At 39.3% G+C, this 19,430-nt stretch overlaps 1 protein-coding gene across 1 annotated transcript in view; it reads right to left on the bottom strand.

The window, feature by feature from the left end:
• Window positions 1–391: 391 nt before the first annotated feature.
• The window catches only part of GCSH (glycine cleavage system protein H), a 62,805-nt gene continuing 43,766 nt past the window's right edge, over window positions 392–19,430 (bottom strand). The window contains exons 4-5 of the mRNA XM_069216924.1: window positions 6,473–6,604; window positions 392–1,162 (exon numbers count right to left, since the gene is read on the bottom strand). Of these exons, the coding sequence (XP_069073025.1) occupies window positions 1,065–1,162; window positions 6,473–6,604 (230 nt within the window). The 3' untranslated portion in view covers window positions 392–1,064. The remainder of the gene's footprint in view (window positions 1,163–6,472; window positions 6,605–19,430) is intronic.

Here is a 19,430-nt window from a genome sequence, read left to right on the forward strand (position 1 = left end):
CATGTGGATGAAAAAGCGTCAGTAGGCAGTCTCCTCAATGGGTTTACAATAAAAATATCTGCATCCGACCAGTACAAGTAGCTGGCACTGTTATTTGTGTCATGGCCTGGAAGTCAACCATTTTAAAAGGAGTCCCACTCTAGGTGCACCCCATCAGCCAGAATAGACTAGTACTATGCTGGTTATCTGCATAAACTGAGTGTAGAGCACTTGAGACAGGTCTCCTAAATAAAGAAACATTCCAGTTGTGCCAGAAGGTACACTGAGGATTAGGACAAAACAAGATACAAAGCCAGTGACCTTCACCTCTACAGTACTATTTTAAATATTTCTGCCTCTGGGCATCACACACTGCTCAATTACCTTGGCATCTAAAAAATAGAGAGTCAAATTCTGTTTTGGGAGGAGTAGGTTGTATTGCTTTAATGATTACACACTGAAAAGCACTACAAGACAAAGCGTCAGCCTTTTTTTAAATTCAATTCTGTTTACTTTTCTGTTATCATTTAACAACTTTCATGAATAGCAGCAGCTGACGCAGTTCAAACCAAAATAATGATGCTGTGCAAACTAAACACAACGAACAAGGTAAATGGTAATGGGGAGGTCTAACCTTTTCATCCGTAGAATTATTCCAGCGTACAAACAGTCCTTTCCATGTACCTTTGTGGAGTACTCTACAGTATCCTCAAAGGAAAAACAGTCACCAGTCACCACTGGTCTACAAAAATTAAGGAAATTGTATTTTAGTGTTACTTTTAAGAACAAAATATTAATAACCATGCTATTTCACATTAAGAGTTGAAAACATGCCATAATTAGACACAGTAGTCTAAAAATCCACACTATCAAAAAGGTGTGCAGTGTCAGCCTCTCAAGCATAATCAAGGCTCTTCGCAAAGAGGTTTGGTCCTTTTACCCAAAAAATTACAGATGTATTTTCATTTGTCTTCAAATCACACTTGGGGATATGCAGCTTTCAGACCTTCTGCACATTATTTTGTGACAAACTACACAAGGCTAAGTGCTTTAAAGGTTTCAGTTTAAAATGTCCAAGATTTTGATCAGTCGTCAATGGACTTTATATATTTCTCATACGAGTCTTCGCTCAGCAGGTCGTCAAGTTCAGAAGGGTGCTCCACAGTCATCTTTATTAACCAACCTACAATGAAGAGTAGCACTGTTAAATAAAAATGGCAGTATGGGTGCAAACAAGTTCTAAAAGTAGCAATTCCTTTATAGCAAATATGACATTTTTTGCCACAAGGCATTTCACCACATGTCAAATGAATGGACTGATAAAAGTAGATAAAGTGCATGCTTTTCACTTAGCATTATACAATATACATAAAAATAGTGGTTGCATGTTAAAACAGGGGTGTGGGATTCCTATAGCCTGACACCCAGGACATATTGTTTGGGATCAAGGACAAGTTTATCCTGGGGACAAGTAGACCCGACCTCCTGCAGCCAGCTTACAATACCACATAATGGATCGGGGAAGGGCACTGTGGCAGTTAAGGTAATAGTTGTGTCCATATGTTAATGCTGCTCTAACATGTGTTTAGGTTCATTAATGCACAGCCTCTATTAGGATGAGTGCTGTAAGGAAATGTTGAAAACTCGGACTGCACTACTGAGAGTTTCACTATAAAAACAAAATGTGTACACACGTTTCCAAAGTTTAACGATTTGTGGCTATGTACAATGCTCCTAGAATGCTTTTCGATTAGATGCAAATTTATGCAGAAGCTTGAAAGCAATGCAATACTGAAGGTTATCTGCTATCAAATAACATTTTCAGCTAAATTAATGTAAAATTTTAGATACCTTTTCTTCAAAGCATTCAGTAAAATGCATTAATGCATGGCAATATTTTCAAAACAAATTCATAATGAAAAATTACAGTAACCCATTTCAACAAAATCATGGGAAACATGAAAACAAGCAAGCACTGGCAAACGTACTGGTCTGACACTGGTGGTCAACTTTTTGGTTTAGTCATAGTGTGCCTTGTTTTGACATGAGTTTTGTAAAACTTTATTTTGCATGTGTAGATTTGCTCATGTGAAAATCTGTTGATCGTTTACAAGTTCACTTTCCCTCCAACCACTTTATTCCCAACCCTGGAAGTGTTACTTCTGTCTTTGTCAGGAGTAAATTTTCAATCGTTCTCAGTTTGGAAAAAGATTAGAGAACAGCTGGTGAAAACAAAAACATGCTAGTAGGTTTGCACACCTCAAAGGCATTCTAACCTTGAAACCATTTTAGATCACTACCGCAGCCCCATTATGTAGATCTGTGGTAAATAAGGGAGTTGCTAGTATTCAAAACCTACTATAGTAAAGAGCCGTGGCATTATAAGAGAGGCTATTATTAGAGCTCTCATATAGTGAGATTGCTGCCATAATTTGGCTCCGCACTGCGCAGCACTAAAGGGGCAAGTGGATTTTTATTTTTTACAGGACTAGTCTGAAGCAAGTTGTACCATGGACAAGCAGATATTTTATTGTATTACATTTCACACCCCTGTACACAAATGTTAGAACTATCAAATATCGTAAGAAAATCCTCAGACCACTACTGGTTTACAAGGTTTGTTTATATCCCAGGTTTACCTGTCCTTTTTCTACACTAAACATGACTAACAGATCTTGCTGCTAGTTAGTAATAAATTAATTCATTAATACATATGGGAGCCAAACAAAATGAGCACTGAGCAGGATCAGAAGAGCTATGGCCAACCAATGGTGAACAGTATGAACTGTCCTATTTTCAAAACTACTATACACAGTTTAAAAAGCTGTAACTCTGTATATAATGGACCCTCCAACACTCTCTGGTCTAGGACATGGTGTAGTCAAACTGAGCACAAGGGGATTTTCTATAAAAGAAAACCTGTACTCTTTCTTTGTATGTGAAATGAACAAAAAAACAAAAATTATGTTGTTAGACCCTATCAAATTTTCTACCTACTGTCTTCAATTTTTGAAGCAAAAACTTTTTCCAGCAGGAAATCCAAGTAGTGAGGGGCTTGCCTATATTGTGTAGATGCCACAGGGGACACAAGATATTTTGTATAGAAAGAGTTTTAAATGACTAGTAAGAGGTTGCAAATACTTCTGCAGACCCTGAAGCCTTTCAAGAAATAAATGTTCAAAACAAAGTCTACTGCTGTCACTTGTTAATGGGATGACTACAATGCAAAATCCCGATCAGTAGGATTGAATTATTTATCATTTTGAAGTGCTGATTTAACAAGCCAGTCCATCAGCTCTGTGACCACTCTGCAAACCCATATATGTAACTGGTGTGGAGCAGTCCCAAATTTAATGCTTAAAGTATGAAAATATTTGAACCCTCTCATTGTTAGCGACCTGCACAAAGTAAAGTCAGTTACTAAGAATACTGAAAAACATGCATATCTGAAAAATTCTGTGTTGTAAATTGAGACTCCACAAAATGTCGGTCATACAGAAAAATTAGGGGGAAATTTAGTCATTAAGTGAGTGGACAAAGAATGACAGACCATTTTGAGAGAAGGAAAGGGGGTGCCATTAATTGAGATCAGAAAAAAAACAACAACAAAAAACAAGAAAGAACAGTTTACACTGTCGAGAGCTGTACAACAGATTTAGGTTTATCAAAACACCAAATACTTTAACAAGGTCTGTGTTGGCAGTAGGCAGGAAAAGGAAATAGGAATGTAACAACGCTTCCTGTAAAATGGATTATTAAAGTCTGCAGAAGTGTACTGAAATTTCAACACCTTAATTTGAAAAGAAGATATTCTTAATTTTCCATCTTAAACCATGGAATAACATAATATACCTGGAATGTGTTTAAAACAAGCAGTTACATTGTTACCCAAACCTCCTTCATTCTGACCTTACTAAGAAGAAATAGAAATTAAAGGGAACTGTTACTATACATAAAGTTTGCCCATAAAGGAATAAACTTTGTGTGATTTTAGGGCTGCCCAAAGATTCCACTAAGGATCCCTATAGACTGGAATGGGGCTCCAAGCAATCACTAATTGTTTAAATTAATGTAAGCATTCCTTCCATTACCTTGTTTGTTGCAGTAGATGTCCTATGTGTAGTGGGTGTACCCAGGTGTGGTCCAATGCTCACTGTCACAGGACTCAAATTATACCTCACTGCAGAGGCCTAAGTAGGCTGAGACCGGTCTGGGATTGCTTAGGTTGCTGTCTTAAGCAGGCCTGGCCTGCTAATGCAGGCTAGACAATTCCTACTGGAGCAGGACCAAGATTGGTTTGCATGTAGCTTGTCTGGCTAGAACAGTATAGTGGGTGAAAAACAAACTGGAAGGTGGCCTTCAGCAATCACCAGTGGTGGAGACCTGTTGAAGCAGTCTTTCCATCCCCCTGCTTGTTTGTTACATTTGGGCCATGGAACACAACATTTCTGCAGATCCTGCAGATTCTATGACCCATCGCATACCTTTAGAGTAACCTTATTGTTCCCTTCACAATTCCAGTAGGGTCATCAGGCAGTCTTCCATTGGCTTTAGGAGGATGTCCTGATTTCAGAACAACTGGACGCACCTTTCAAGCCCATACTTCTAAATAGGATCTGGTGAAATCACAAGATTCAGGGAGAACCAGCCCCACCAGAAAAATTCAACCTCAGCTTCCAAAATACAGGCCCTTAAGTTTAGAGTGTTACCGACCACCCCAACCCCTTTTTTTTTTTTTTTTTTTTTTTTACTTTTAACAACTCCATGTGGGAACTGGTCCATCTACTCCATCTGAGCAGAGTAAACACAATTTGGTCCTTAACTGAATTTTTTTTTTTGTTAACTCATCTGTGTCCTAATTGGCCACAAGTGACCCGACCTCCCATAACCTCTGACTTGAGATCCCAGATTTCATAAATATATCAGTGACTTCACTACAGTGAGATATTTAGGCTTATTATTTTTGGGGCACTTGAACGTTTAGAACATCTAGCACCTACCAGCTATCAAACTATTTGGGTAGTCAACTGGGGCAAATCTTGTCCCTAGAAGTTTCTGAATCCTCAGGTATGGTTGGCTGACTAAAAATGAGTCCTACTATTTTTTGGAAACAAAGCAATAACTAAGGTACCAACATTCCTCCTCGACTGTTCCTAGATGGATTTATTGGAATTTTATTACTCATTCTACAACTGCTCCTTTCCCAACACCAGATATATCAGTTACAACCGAGATAAGAGACTGATAAAAGCTAGCTCAAATAAGTGGAAAATGTTAGACAGCATTTTAAGATAAAACCCTAGGAGCTAGGGCGAATGGTGATGCCATGGAAAAAGGATGAATCCTTGACTCCCACACCTCCGTAAATACTCAGCTATTCTCGACTTCCTCTGGTCTATGCAAATGGTTTAACATGCCAAATTATGTGACTTTTAAAAGAGGAAATGGAAATGTGTTGACATGTTGCCGAAGATGCCCCAGGTGACAAGATTACCTTGAAGCTAGGCAGGGCCTAGATTCTGAATGGCAGCAAAATAAAACACTGCTGCCCCAAAAATCTAAGAAAGTAATAGGATACTGTTCTGTCATTTCACATAAACACAGAGGTTGATGTCGCTGATATACTTAAAGAAGTATAGACCTTAACAGTTTTATACGGAGATTGACTGATGTGGACCATATGTCAAAAGTATGTCAGCTTGTTAAAGTAAGGAAGAAGAAAAGGGAAGGCCTTTTGTAATTAATAAAATCTTTAGGTTGTATTTTTTCACAAATTCTGCTTCTAAACTAACCTTTGAATTATTAATTTCAGAATATGCTTGGGACTCTCATACATGGGTTGCAGCTGGAATTCTCTTGCATAAGTTAGCAAACCTATGAAGTGCACCCTAAAAGAACCAAAAAGAGTTCAAGTGGAATGCAGTGATCTGCAATACAACTGCTACATACTTTTACAATGATTAGGTGCAATTCTTAATTTGTGCCAGTGGTCAGCACAAGTGCTCATTTTTGTCCGCCATGACCTATTATTCATCATCAGAATGATTCAAAGCAACAGAAAACAGAAACCATATAATGAAGAAAGGAGGTGGAAGAGATGATAGGAAAACAGTGACAGAGAACCAGAAGGCATAAAAGGAACCGACAGAGGTGAGACAGGGAAGAAAGAAACTGTAAAGTAGTAGAAGGATTATGCATTAGGTGAAACCACGAATAGAGAGCCTTGATATTCTGCACCTTTAGATCTCAACTTTTTTTGTTTAGCAAATTATGTCCAGCTGAAATGTGCTAAGTACCTCAAGTTATGATAATAAAAAGATAAATAAAAAAATAACTATAAAAAAATGATTGCCCATTAAGGTAAGTTAACTTTTTGTTTATCAAAGGATTTCTCAAGTGAATTCATGCACCAAATTTAGCAACAATTTATTTCAGTGCAGCCACAATCTGAATATTCATTTTTGTTACACTGAAGAAAACAGAAGTATTTTACCATCTTCATAGCAGGATGAGTTGACTAGACCTGGAGTTTCTTCTAAGGCTTTGTTTATTTCCGTAACTTCACCTGTAAGGGGCGAGTAGAGCTCACTAGCAGCCTTCACACTTTCCAATGCACCAAACTCATCTAAATGGGAAGTAAAACACAAAGATGTGTGTAAAATTCACCTGCTACAAAATAATAAACAGAAATGGTATGGGATTTGAGGTGAAGAGGGTGGAAACCACAACATCCAGTAAGCATATCGAGTCTGGAAATAAACTACGTTAAATGTAATTAAATGAGGTATCACAGGAGCGCTTGTTCATTTTTTGCTGAATGCGTGGTCCTGCAGTCTTGAACTTTTGCAGAGTTCTATGCAATAAATATTACCACTAACACATCTGTACTTAATCATAAAGGCTAAAATCCAGTCATCATCCAGTGTATATATTTTGGAGGACGTTTTCATAAATTTAGAAAATAATACATTTAACATTAGTAACATGAAGATTTAACATGTAGTCCTCAAAAAACAAATGCTTTTACATTGGCAAGAAGAAGAAAAAATATACTGGACAGCCATAGTTACATGTATTAGGCTTGAACACCTGAAGCAGCATTTTCGGTCAAACTGACCTAGTCCAGGAATGTGAAATGTTCTATTATCTGACTTATTTATTGGCCTGTTTCATAAAATGAATTAACCAAATAAATTGCTGATGTTTAACCCTGCAAATGTTTTTATTTAAACACGAAACACTGTAGAATTAATAAAGATAATTATATTTCAGTGAGGAAACGTAGAAGCTCACATTTTAAAATGCAATCTTTTTAAGCAAATGAATGGTGAGAATCAACCGTAAATGTCAACACTATTGATAACAATGTGTTTTTCTATTAAATCAATGGGCACTGCTGATAAATGAATAAGAGTAATTGATTTAGGTTAGACATGAGTGTTTCCATGGGTAAAATGTGTTTTCTTGAACAAAAAGGTTGAATCACACAAAGTGAAAAATAAGGACATTTAGTGATAAAGAAGTTGCTGCGGTCACTCAATGTTGTCATCTGTGGTATTCTGTCAAAGTGAGGAAGCGAAGGAATGTTCTTGTTCCCATGAAGACATTGAAAGCCGATTGGCTGACTGAAGCAGCATCATATTGGGAAAGCTTAGATTATGCAGTTTATAGCAGAGCGTGTTCCTAGAGTAAGACAGACACTCTTTGCCACTTCCCCTGCCCCAGTCTATGCAACTCAGGCGGAGAATCCACTGACTTTCTTGAACCTCTTTTTATGGGAAGTTCTGCTTTGATTTAGTCTTATATTTGACATTGAAGCTTTATGCTTGGATCTCTTGATTTGGATTCTGACTGACACCTTGTTGTTTTGCCCCCTTTAAAACATCCTCATTCTTAGAAGAGGGATTTCTTTTCTTCCTTAGAGGAAAGTGATTCATTCAATAATTATGGATTATTGGTTGCTTATAATTGATCAAGATGACTTACGTTGATGAAATTAATGGTGACGCAATAAAGATTAGCTACTAAAAAAGTAATAAAGCTTTTAAACTCACATCAACTCTCCCTAGTGGCAGAGTGATATTTTAATTGATGTGCAGCTCCTGGTTAATCTTATCCAACATCTAAGATATTTCGGCCTAGTGGCTGGGATGTTGCTGTGATGAGTTTGAACAGATATCCCAGCGCACTAGCAAGGCTGGTAATCAGAGGACATGTTTCGTTGTGAGAAAGAAGTAGTTGCAGAGTTGTAAGCTTGAGTATTACTAGGGTTATGGTTCACAACTGTTTTGGGGTTTGAGCTTTTGTATAAAATATTGGTATATGTGCGTTGAATGAACTGGTGATGCTTATGTGCTTATTTGCTAAGAAGTTAAAGGTTATCGGACTAACAAGTAGTTCAAGATCAGAGGATAAATATGAGTTTTATGCATTTTTTGTCTGCTAAAGTTTTGTGGTGCAGGTCTTGAGCTACCGTCGACTGTACAATTGAGACAGGGATTGTGGCGATTTGTTGTGATTGTACTAATATTGATCGATGTTAGGGGAACCTAATGCACAAAAGTGAAGCTGCACTGATTCAGGTGATTTTCCGCTGGTTGAGATTTCATTCACGTGTGTGAAAATTCTTTTGATTGAGAAAAGTCAGAGGGTATAAAAACCTAAATATTCCGATTGTTTAATTTCTTATTTGTTTTCTTTAGAAGAACATAAAAAGATTATTATTTTGTTTTCGCTCACAGTTATAGAATTGTGTGTAAGATGAAATTGCAAAGGAGGGTGAACTGCTACAAGGAGAGAGTTGTTGCATCATTTGTGCCACAATGAGATTGGTCAGTTAGTGGGAAAAGTCCTGCAGTCATTGCATGGTCTAAACAGAGCCGCAGGTGTGATTAGAAGGACTTACTAAGAAACTGACATTTATGGAACAGAATCAAAACTTTTGTGATTAGAAATGAATTGTTTGAAATATTGTTGATTCATTTTAAACCATAAAGTGTATTAAAAGTCTTAAAGATTTAGTGAAAGGTGATGTGACAATTATGGTACGAAAAGGTGAAGCGGCAACCCCTGAGGGTACACCAGCACATTATATGGCAAGGAATGTAGGATGACACGTTTGTGGCTTTGTCAATGGTGCAAGATCACAGAAAAGGAGGGCCTTTGAGCTTTTAAAGATATGGTACATTTCAATTACAAACTACTGGCATGTTACCAGAAAAGCTTTATGAAATGAAGCCACCCTACATCTACACAATATGAAGCATTAAATGCTTGGCAGAAGGTTGCAAATGCTCAACAGGATGAATCTCAACAGAGATGGAGTAAAGGTGTAGTTGAGGGAGCTACATTATACCCAGTTGTTACCACTGAGAAACAGGAAATGTCAAGAGTTCAAGGAGACAAGGATGAAAAGAAATCAGACTCTGAATGTGATTTGGGAGATGACAATTTGGAGGAATTACTAGCTGTGTGTCCACCACCTTACGTGGCCCCCGTTACTGAGGGTATAATGTTACAGTGGCTACTACTCCCGTTGACCCGAATGCGGTACAAACTGAAAGACCATTACTAAAGGACAGCCCATTATGACACAGCTTGTGTATACAACATGCATTCACTAATGCCGTGCCTTCTTGATTTGAAAATGTCCAACACAGTGATTCCTCTGGGTGTCACTGTACCAGCAGCTGCTACTAGAGTAGTAACAGCACAGCCATTAAAAATTCACACAGCAACTGCTCCAATTAATATCCAGCAAATGCTGTAGTACAAGGAGCTACTGGAGGAGCAACTATGACAGGGTTTACTATGTCTCTGCAAAATTCACGGATTGTTGCTCGGACACCACTGCAATCTGGTCAGTCATTTGAGAGAAGTGAGAAGGATTGTCCTTAAGACAAGTTTAGCCCAGGGAGGAACAAATTTGTTTGATGATGGGATTGTTTGCCAATGGTTTGATGAAGCTGCAGAAAATACAAAAGGCTGGAACCATTAAATGTCCCTAGATTAAAAGTAGAATTGGACAAAATAATTAATGGATATTTAGATCTTGAGCACGTGAACCAATACAGGAAAAGAACTGATTTTCGTAGAGAGATTACAATGCTTGCTGCTAATACACATGACACATTCAATGACTTGGCGCACAAATATGATGATGATCTCTCAAAGAGTTTTACATTACAGAGCGGTTTTGGGATACAGATGGATGATAACGCCATTGAGACAATGTGTTCTTCAAGAATGCAATTGCAGACCAATGAATTGCATGCACAAATTGAGTGATTTTGAAAAGTTACAGAGTAAATGGGCCAAGAAACATGAAAAGAAAAAAGAAGCAGGAGACAGCAGCTGAAGTAAATGGTAAGCCTACGCAAGTTCCCCAGATGGAGAGGCTTCGGCTTACCCAATGACAGAGATGCCAGGTGGAGGTTATGTCCATGTACCACGGACTTGGGGAGATCTTGCAGCATTTACGAACAATTTTACAAAAATGAGAGTGAATCCTATGCAGTGGTATACCCAAGTCATGAGAGTTGTTAACATTTCTGAAGTGCTGCGGAAGGACTTGAACACATTGTTTGACATTTGGTGCCACATGATTTGTGGGCTGAATGTAAAATTGCTGTAGAGTGACTTAGTACCGTACCAGTAAGAGATCCACAATGCACCATCTCCTGTGGTAATGGAAATGTATGAACAGATTACTCACCTGAAAGGCAAGGGTTGTCTAATGATCTGGATTACATAAAGATAGGAAACTCAGCAGGAGCCAAAAGAGTCAGTGCATGAATACTAAGATATTATTGGAAGCTTTTCAGCATCACGGACAGTCACATCTTGATCACAGTGAGATGTATGTGATTCTTAGAAACAGTTTTTTTTATTGGGTTGAGACCAGAAATCAATCATATACAAAAGTGTAATTTGCTGCCAGACTAAGCCGCTGGATGAGATCTGGAGTATGCAAAATATTGTAGCTATGATCAAGAAATGAAGCAGAGGAGACTTAAAGAGAAGTTAATTTTGGCTCAGACGATGGTAGAGCAGAAAGATATTTCGAATCAGATGCTTGCAGGGAAAACTGGTGGATGGTAAGGTGTTGGTTTTCAAGCTGGAGTCTAAGGTATTCAGGGAGGAATGAGAGGTTCACAGGGTAGAGGTCAAGGAGTTCGGATTGATCCTAATTCTGGTGTAGATGTTGCAACATTGAAGAAAACTAATCCTTGTCATTTGTGTAACAAGATCAGGCATTGTAAGAGGGAGTGTAGACATAATCCAGATGGAATACGTGGTGGAAATAATCAAATGCAGAATATACTTGTTCAGCAAATGCAAGCATCAGTACAGAGACTGGTCCCAATATTGCAGAAGCCCGATGGTTTCACAAACTATGGGTGACCCCAGATTTAACATAAACCAAATAGCCAGAGCAAACACAAAGCCATTCCAGAATCAGAACCAGAACCCAAACCCAAACCCATTTCAACAGTTTCCTATGTTAAACAGCAAAAGCTTTAGCTCAGAAAATTCATAATGATGGTGCCTGAGAAGGGAGGTGGACTGCATGCTTGGGGCATTATTAGAGATAGACCAGAGGGGTTATTTCATTGAAAGTGAAGTAAAAGGTCAGGGTCACCCCATATAATTTCTGATTGATACTGGTGCTACCCGTTCCACTGTTAGAGGAGAGAAAGTGCCGAATCTACCCCTCTCTGGAATGAATATCCAAGTTGTAGGAGTTCCAAATAAACATATCACAAACCCAGTTTCAGAAGATGTCCCAGTAAAAAAAAGGCTAATTTGAAGAAAAACACTGGTGATTTTAGTCCTGTAAACCTGTTGGGAAGAGATTTGTTGTGCAAGTTAAATTGTACAACCTACTGTACACTAGACAGTGTTAAATTTCGAACACATGATAAGGATGTAAAGTTTAAAATGGCCCAACAAGAAGCTGTGGAGATCTACTCAGTGAGATCCCTGAATGAGATCCCCACTGATTTAAAAGACACTGTAAACCCAGAAGTATGGGACTTGAGAGGGAAGGACATTGGACTAATCAAAGGTGTAGAACCAGTCTGCATTGAAGTAAAAGCAAATGTGATTTTCCTAAGAACACTACCATAAAATTTGACCCTAGAGACAGCAGAAGGAATAACACCAATAACTGAGGACATGCCGAGAAAGGGAATCCTGAGGGAGACCCATTTTCAACCACATTCTAAATAAAAATCTTGAATCTTTAAAGATGCCTTGTGATTCAAGGTGCCATGTGATTCAGTTCTTGTGCATTTTATTGATGACCTACTTGTGGCCATCAAGTACTTGAGAAGCATGTATACAGGATACCATGGCCTTGGATCACCTTGCAGAGAACAGACAAAGTGTCCCTAAACAAACTGCAGGCCTCCCAGAGAGAAGTCCAATACTTGAGGCATATCACTGAGAAAGGAGCAGGAAAGGTGTCCTAGGAGAGAGTGGAAACTATACTGCAGATGAGTCTGCCTAGATCTCAGAGGGAAGTCAGAATGTTTCTAGGAATGGCTGGCTTCTGTAGACCGTGGATACTGAAATTTTAACTAATGGCTTAGCCTCTAATGAGGCTGACACACAAAGATGTGTCTGATCCGCTTCAATGGGACAAGGAATGTTTGAAAGCTTTCGTAGAACTGAAAGAAAGTGTTGTGCACCAGCACTAGGAATGCCAGATTACAGTAAGATGCTCACTTTGTTTTGCAGGGAAAGAGAGGGCTGTGCTCTATCCGTGTTTACTCAGATGCATGAAAACCTGTGGCTCATTTTTCAATTATCCTAGACCCAGGCAGGACTGCCTAGCTGCGTTAAAGCAGTATCGGCGGTTGATGACTGCACTGAGAGATGCAGAAACAGTGATGGGACATCCTTTAACTGTTATTATGCCCCATTCCGTGGAAATCCTGCTTACCAGAACCAAAACCCAATACATGAGCAGTAGTAGGTAAATTAAGAATGAACAACAGATCTTACCTGTGGATAATATCTTACTGAAGAGGTGCCAAACACTGAACCCTTCCACTCTTTTGCTGTTGCCTAAAATTGATCTTGAAGACAATGAAATGGAGCACGATTGTCTAGATGTCACGGATCTATGCACCAAGCCAAGGACAGACATAAAAGACAAACCTTTGCTTAAGCCCGATAATCTATTTTTTGTAGATGGCTCATGTCTGAGGACCAATGAAGGTATCCTGAGAGCATCTTACGCTGTCTGTACAGCTCCAGAAATTTAGAAGCTTCATGACTTTGAAGTGTTACCTCCGCAGAAGGTGCAGAACTAGTTGCCCTTTTCAAGAGCTTGCAGGCTTTCAGCCCAATTGAGAGTGACTATACTTTTATATAATCAGTATGGCTCTGGTGTGGCCCATGATTTTGGACAGTTATGGTCACAGAGGTGTTGCATGACCTTGCCTGGCACCCCTAATGGAAATAGAGAGCATGTGAGAATTTTATTGGATGCACTGCAGTTACCCACAGAAGTTGCAGTTGTTAAATGTGCAGCTCACTGAAGTGACAATGGGTAGGTCACAAATGGAAACTGATTCGCTGACTAACTAGCACGGTATTATGCACTTGTGGCCTGCACATTTAATGGGACCTACACCAATGAATCTGATGATGGCACTGCTTTTTCAACGTTGTCAATTTCTGTCACACAGAAGTATTAAGTATGTTGCAGGGAGAGGTTTCATAATATCAACTATAGGGATGGATCAGAACAGAATGTAGGAAAAACACAGCTAATATTTAGTTTTAAGCTCATGGACGGTCAGTGCTGCCAAACAGATTGCTGTTTCCCATGACAACATTTTCATGGGCCAACACATTTAGGGAGGGATGCAATGGTGAGGCTGCTCAAACACAATTGGTGTAACCCTAGATTTAGGACACTTGCAAAAGAATTATGCCACCACTGTGTACCATGCCAACAGATGTATGAAGGGAAAAGAACCCCACTGACAGTCATGTATGAAAATCGTGTGTTCCCTTCAACAGGATGCAGATAGATTTTTATCGCAATGCCTGTTTGATATGGGCTGATATTAGAAATTGGCCACAAGCTGGCAGAGGTATGCACCCTGTCTAAGTAGGGACCACAATCCTAGTCCGGGTAAGTCAGATACACAACCTAAATTAACCTGTGCTCCTCCTCTGGTAGCTTAGCACAGAGCGGACAGGCTTAATGTAAGAGGCAAAGTGTAAATTATTTGTGTGACACACAGTAACACAATGACAACACCACAAAATAGGGAATACTTATTGGAGTAAAACATGACCAAAATACCATAAATCCAACAAGCGTAAGTTAGATATGAAAACAGTGCTTAGAAGTCAGTGGTGGTCAAAAGGTTACTTGGTCACTTGGGACCAGTGAAATCCAAAATCGAAGCCGACCGCAATAGAGGGTAGGACAGCTACAGAACCCACGCAGGGCCTGCAGAAACCGTACCTTTGATGGAGCAAAGCAGCAAGGGCATGATGTCTCGTTTTGCAGAAATCAGCTGCAGAACCAACTTCTGAGGCACAGGACTGAAGAGGGGGGGGGGGAGATAAGGGTGTTACCTCTCAGGCAACGGTAGGACTCATAGATTTCAAGGTCCAGCAGCACCAGGAGAGTTGCAGACAGTCTCTTGATGTTCCTGAGACTGCAGGAGACCAGGGAGCAAACCAACAATCCTTTGAAGAATCCTGGGTTCAACAATGTAGACAACAAGCCCAGTCCTCCTCACTGCAGGCAAGAAGCAGCAGGCCAACACAGCAAAGCAAAGCGGCAGTCCCTCATACGACACAGCAAGCAGTAGGTCAACACAGCAATGCAGTTGAACAGTGGAAGTCAGTCCTACCAGCATAGCTGTTCTTCCTGGCAGAATGTCTTAGGTTCCAGTACAATTCGTTTGGGGGACAGTACTTATACCCAAATGTGCCCTTGAAATGGGGGAGACTTCAAACAGGCCTTGGAAGATAATGTCCCTGCCTCTTCTTCCCTGGCTCCAGACACTCTTCTCCGGGGGTTATGCAGCCCTTTGTGTGAGGGGAGTCACAGCCTTTTTCAGGTGTGTCCGCTCCTCCCTTCCATCTAGCCAAGAAAGACCCATCAGCCTGGTGATGGGCCATCAGTATGCAAACAACACACTCAAGCTCCCTTTGTGTGAGACTTTCTAGAGGGAATGCACAAAGCGTAGCTGCCTTCTACCCAAGATGTGTATTTAGAGATAGGCAGAGGAACAGTTTGGTTAAAGTAAGAAAATGCCAACTTTCTAAAAGTGGTATTTTCAGACTTACAATTTAAAATCCAGCTTCACCATAAGTTGTGATTTTAAATTGTGAGCCCAAAGACACCAAACTCCATATTTCTATCTTTTCACAATAGGAACTTCCACTTAAAAGATGTTTTAAGGTAACCCCAATGTTATCCTATGGGGGAGATAGGAGGCCTTGCAGTAGTGAAAAGCAAACTTAAGAGTTTTTCACTACCTGGACATGATAAACTTATAAGTACATGTCCAACTTTTCAAATACACTTTTCCCTGCCCTTGGGGCAAACTAAGGCCTACCTTAAGGGTTACAAATGTAATAAAATAGAAGGTTTGAGCCTGGCAAGTGGGTACACTTGCCAGGCTGAAATGGCAGTTTGAAACTGCACACACAGGCTCTGTAGTGGCAGGCCAGAGACACGTTTGAAAGGCTACAGGCCCTGGGCACATATAGTGCATTTAACTAGTGTCATACAAGTAAATTAAATATGCTAATTATGGAGAAGCCAATGTTACCATATTTAGAGGACAGGGCACCTGCACGTGAGTGCTGGTCAGCAGTGGCAAAAGTTCCCAGAACCCTAAATGTCAGCAAAAAAATAAATAAAAAGTAGTCAGTAAAACAGGGGGTTCAAGGGCAAAAAGTTAGGGAAACCACACTAAGGATGCCAGGTTTAACAGCTGAGAAACGCCCTGATTATAGTGTGCATTTTCTCTTGATGGGTAGAAGCTTACCCAGCACTAGAAATGACAGTTTCACTATAGCTAAACTGCTGTTGCGAGAACTCATACTGAGGTTCCGATTTCCTGTTTCTCTGAAGTCAGATTGAGGGACTCATTTTAAATAATGAGGTCCTTAGGATGTTGTGTGCAGCATTATAAGTAAGCAGAGATTACACTGTACTTACCGTCAAGATGCCTCTGGAATCGTTCAACAGCTTAACAATACTATAACAGCATCCACTTCAATGGAAAGTCCTGCTGTTTTGCCTTTGGCGTCGAGCATCCAAAGTAGCCGACAGAAGAACTGGGTAATTGCAACGTGAAATTCTCATGAGGCATGCAAAGAGATTACCTGCTTTACCTGCAAATGCACTTGTGAACATCAAAGATGACATGATACACGATTACTGCAAAGTATTGCCTGATGTGGTGTGTTCTGTTTCTTGACAGGTTGCGCTTGACTCTGATTTGCAGTGACAGCTTCAATGTCATGACTTTGCCCCCGGCAACTGGGTATTGGTCAAGAAAAAGTGGGACAGTCCTGTCTGGAGCAAAGGTGGAAGGGGTCCTACCAGGTGATCTTAGTCACCAACACTGCTATTAAATGTGCCAGATTGTATGTTCTGCACATCCAGAGAACAGGGAATCCATATGAAAAAAAGTGTTCCTTGAGCCTGAACGAAGAACACTGATGGAAGTACCACTGCAGGTTGTACAACAGCAAGGAGAAGTCCCACAGGAGGCCCAACAGCAGGAGCAAGAGAGAGGGGTTAAGAACCGCAGACAGGTACACTAGTTCAGATTCCTGTGAAGAAGATGTAGTAGAGCGTAATCTAAATTGTCCGTTTAGAGACAATTTAAAGAAGCTGAAGATCCAGGTGAAGGGACAAGTATTACTCAAGAAGCGTTCCTCATAAAGTTGTAAGGCCAAGGAGCTATGGTAGCAAGAAGTTGAAATCAAGTGTCAGCTGAATGCATACCACCAACAACTGCTGGGGAAACAGAATCAAGCAATTTAAGTGACACAGGAGAAGATCAATAGGCACCAAGGGGATGAAGAAGATAGAGGGTACCCTGCTGAAGGTATTCTGCAACTGAATGGGCTTGTTAAATGAACTAAGTCCCAAATGTCCCAATATCGGACTTACTTGATGTGAGTGTTTGAACCCCCTTGACGTCACACTGAGAACAATATGGGGGAAAACAGCTGCTGAAAAAGATTTCTGAATGAAATAAAATTGACTGAAAATGTATTCATTGAATAAAGTCTGAAATAAAGACTGAAAACAACGTGGTAGGTTTAAGGATAACTATAAGGCTGCTGTAAATAAAGACGGAGGAATTGCACACAAAAAAAAAAAAAAAATTAAGTTGCTTGCAATTGTGCTGTTGCACCTTTCTATTTGAAGAGATATGGCTTTAGACAAACATGTTTCCTAACCAGAGATAGCTGTAAGAATTACAAGTATTAAATTTTTACTAATAGTATTATTAGTAATTACAATTATGTTAGTTGTGGATTATTTAACACCAGAAACAGATAGAAGCAACTCAACATTCAAAGCCATGACATACACAGGTTTGAAGAGGAGCTATTAAAAGCTTCATTTGTAGGTTACTGGAAAGATTATTCAATGTTTATTCTAGGTTAAAATAAGAATATACACACATTTTGGATGGCAAGGATTGTTGTGTGTGCTCATTTACCTTCTTCAGCTGCGGAGGCAGCATATCACATTCCTTTATCATATGCAATTACATGTAGTATTTTGCTTAGCTTAGTATATAGGCAGGATCATTTTGAATATTATTCAAACTATGATTTGATTCCTTCAATGGTTAATTTGCAGAAGGGCATCCACAAGCAAAAGAAATGGATACTGCTTGGCATTATTTCCGTCCATCTCCACCTACTGATACAGTGAAGCCATATGCAAATAAGTTAACCTGTTTAATTAGGTCATTAGAAAAGGCATTTGTTCTGATGCTAGAGCAAAGAACCACCAATATTTCGCAAAGTAGAAAACAGGGGAAAGACATTTTAAAAAACATTAGCAAAAAGGAAGAAGATGAATGCAGAAAGAAAATGATTTATTCGAAATTAAAATTAGACTGAAGACACAAAGGAAAAAAATTATGTTTATAAAAAGAGAAACTAAGTTAGACAGAGACATGCAGGTATTAGCAGATGTGAACACACATTCAAACTGATGGGGGATAATTTGCAAATTTTAAAGGGATAGTGAACCGTTATTCTAGGAGTTTACTTCACTTGTGGACAGGATGCTTGTTTTCAAGTACCAGCCATCAGCAGTAGTAGACACATTGGTGACCAGAATGTCTGGAACATTGTTAGTTGAAAATACAGAAATATTTGCGACTAGGTCAATGGTTTTGCAAAATCGCGTAGTATTAGACATTTTGCTTGCAAATAAAGGAAGAGTCGGCAAGACGCTGAAAGCTCAGCATTGCTGTACATATATATCCGATGAGAGTAAGAAGATTCTAGAACACACAAAGAAAATGTTTGCACTAAAACCTAAACTAGAATCTTTAGAAGCGATTAGTGTTTTAGATAGCTTAGGAGAGTAGTTTTAGCTATTGGAAATTGGTTAGACAGCAGGAAGGGGGATTTTTAAAGCAAAATGAATGCCCCTGTTATTATTTTTAGTTTGCTTCTCGAGCCTTTTTGACTTTGCTAAGGGTGTTAAATGCCATCCTGAAAGAGGAAATACCAGGAAGAGATATAAAAGAAATAAGGGAGAATCAGAAGTGATTGATTACATCATCAGAGGATACAAAAGACTTAAAATGTCAAAGTCTGAAAAGAAAAAGAAGACTTACTGAAGAAGAGAGTGGGACTGGACAATTCACTGGTGGAGGGTTTGTGATGGTTAAGCTAACGATTAGATGGGGAGGGGTGGAGGGGCACTTTTAATTAATTTAGAAAATAATGCATTTAGCATTAATAACATGCAGAATTAACCTGTGTGCCTCATGAGAAAAAAAACGCTTTTACATTGGCAAAAAGAAGTAAAATGTACTAGAGAGCCACAGTTTCAAGTATTAGGATTGAATGGCTGAAGCAGCATTTTCTGACAAACTGACCTAGTCCAGGAATGTGAAATGTTATATTATCTGGCCTTCCCATAGTATGTTTCATAAAATGCATTAATCGAATAAACTATTGATGTTTAACCCTGCAAATGTTTCAATTCAAACAAGTTATATATTTCCTATATTTAAGTGAGGGAATGTAGAAGCTTATATTTTAAAATGCAATTTCTTTAAGCAAATGAATGGTGAGAATCGACTGTAGAAGTCAACATTGTATAAATACAAATGTGTTTTTATTAAGTCGAGGACCGCCGCTAAGTGAATACAGTATTTGACTTAGAAGGTTAGAGATGAGTGTCTCCATAGGCAACATAACAT

This window comes from Pleurodeles waltl, chromosome 12 (genome assembly GCF_031143425.1).
Source record: "Pleurodeles waltl isolate 20211129_DDA chromosome 12, aPleWal1.hap1.20221129, whole genome shotgun sequence".
In the NCBI taxonomy this organism is placed as follows: Eukaryota; Metazoa; Chordata; class Amphibia; order Caudata; family Salamandridae; genus Pleurodeles; species Pleurodeles waltl.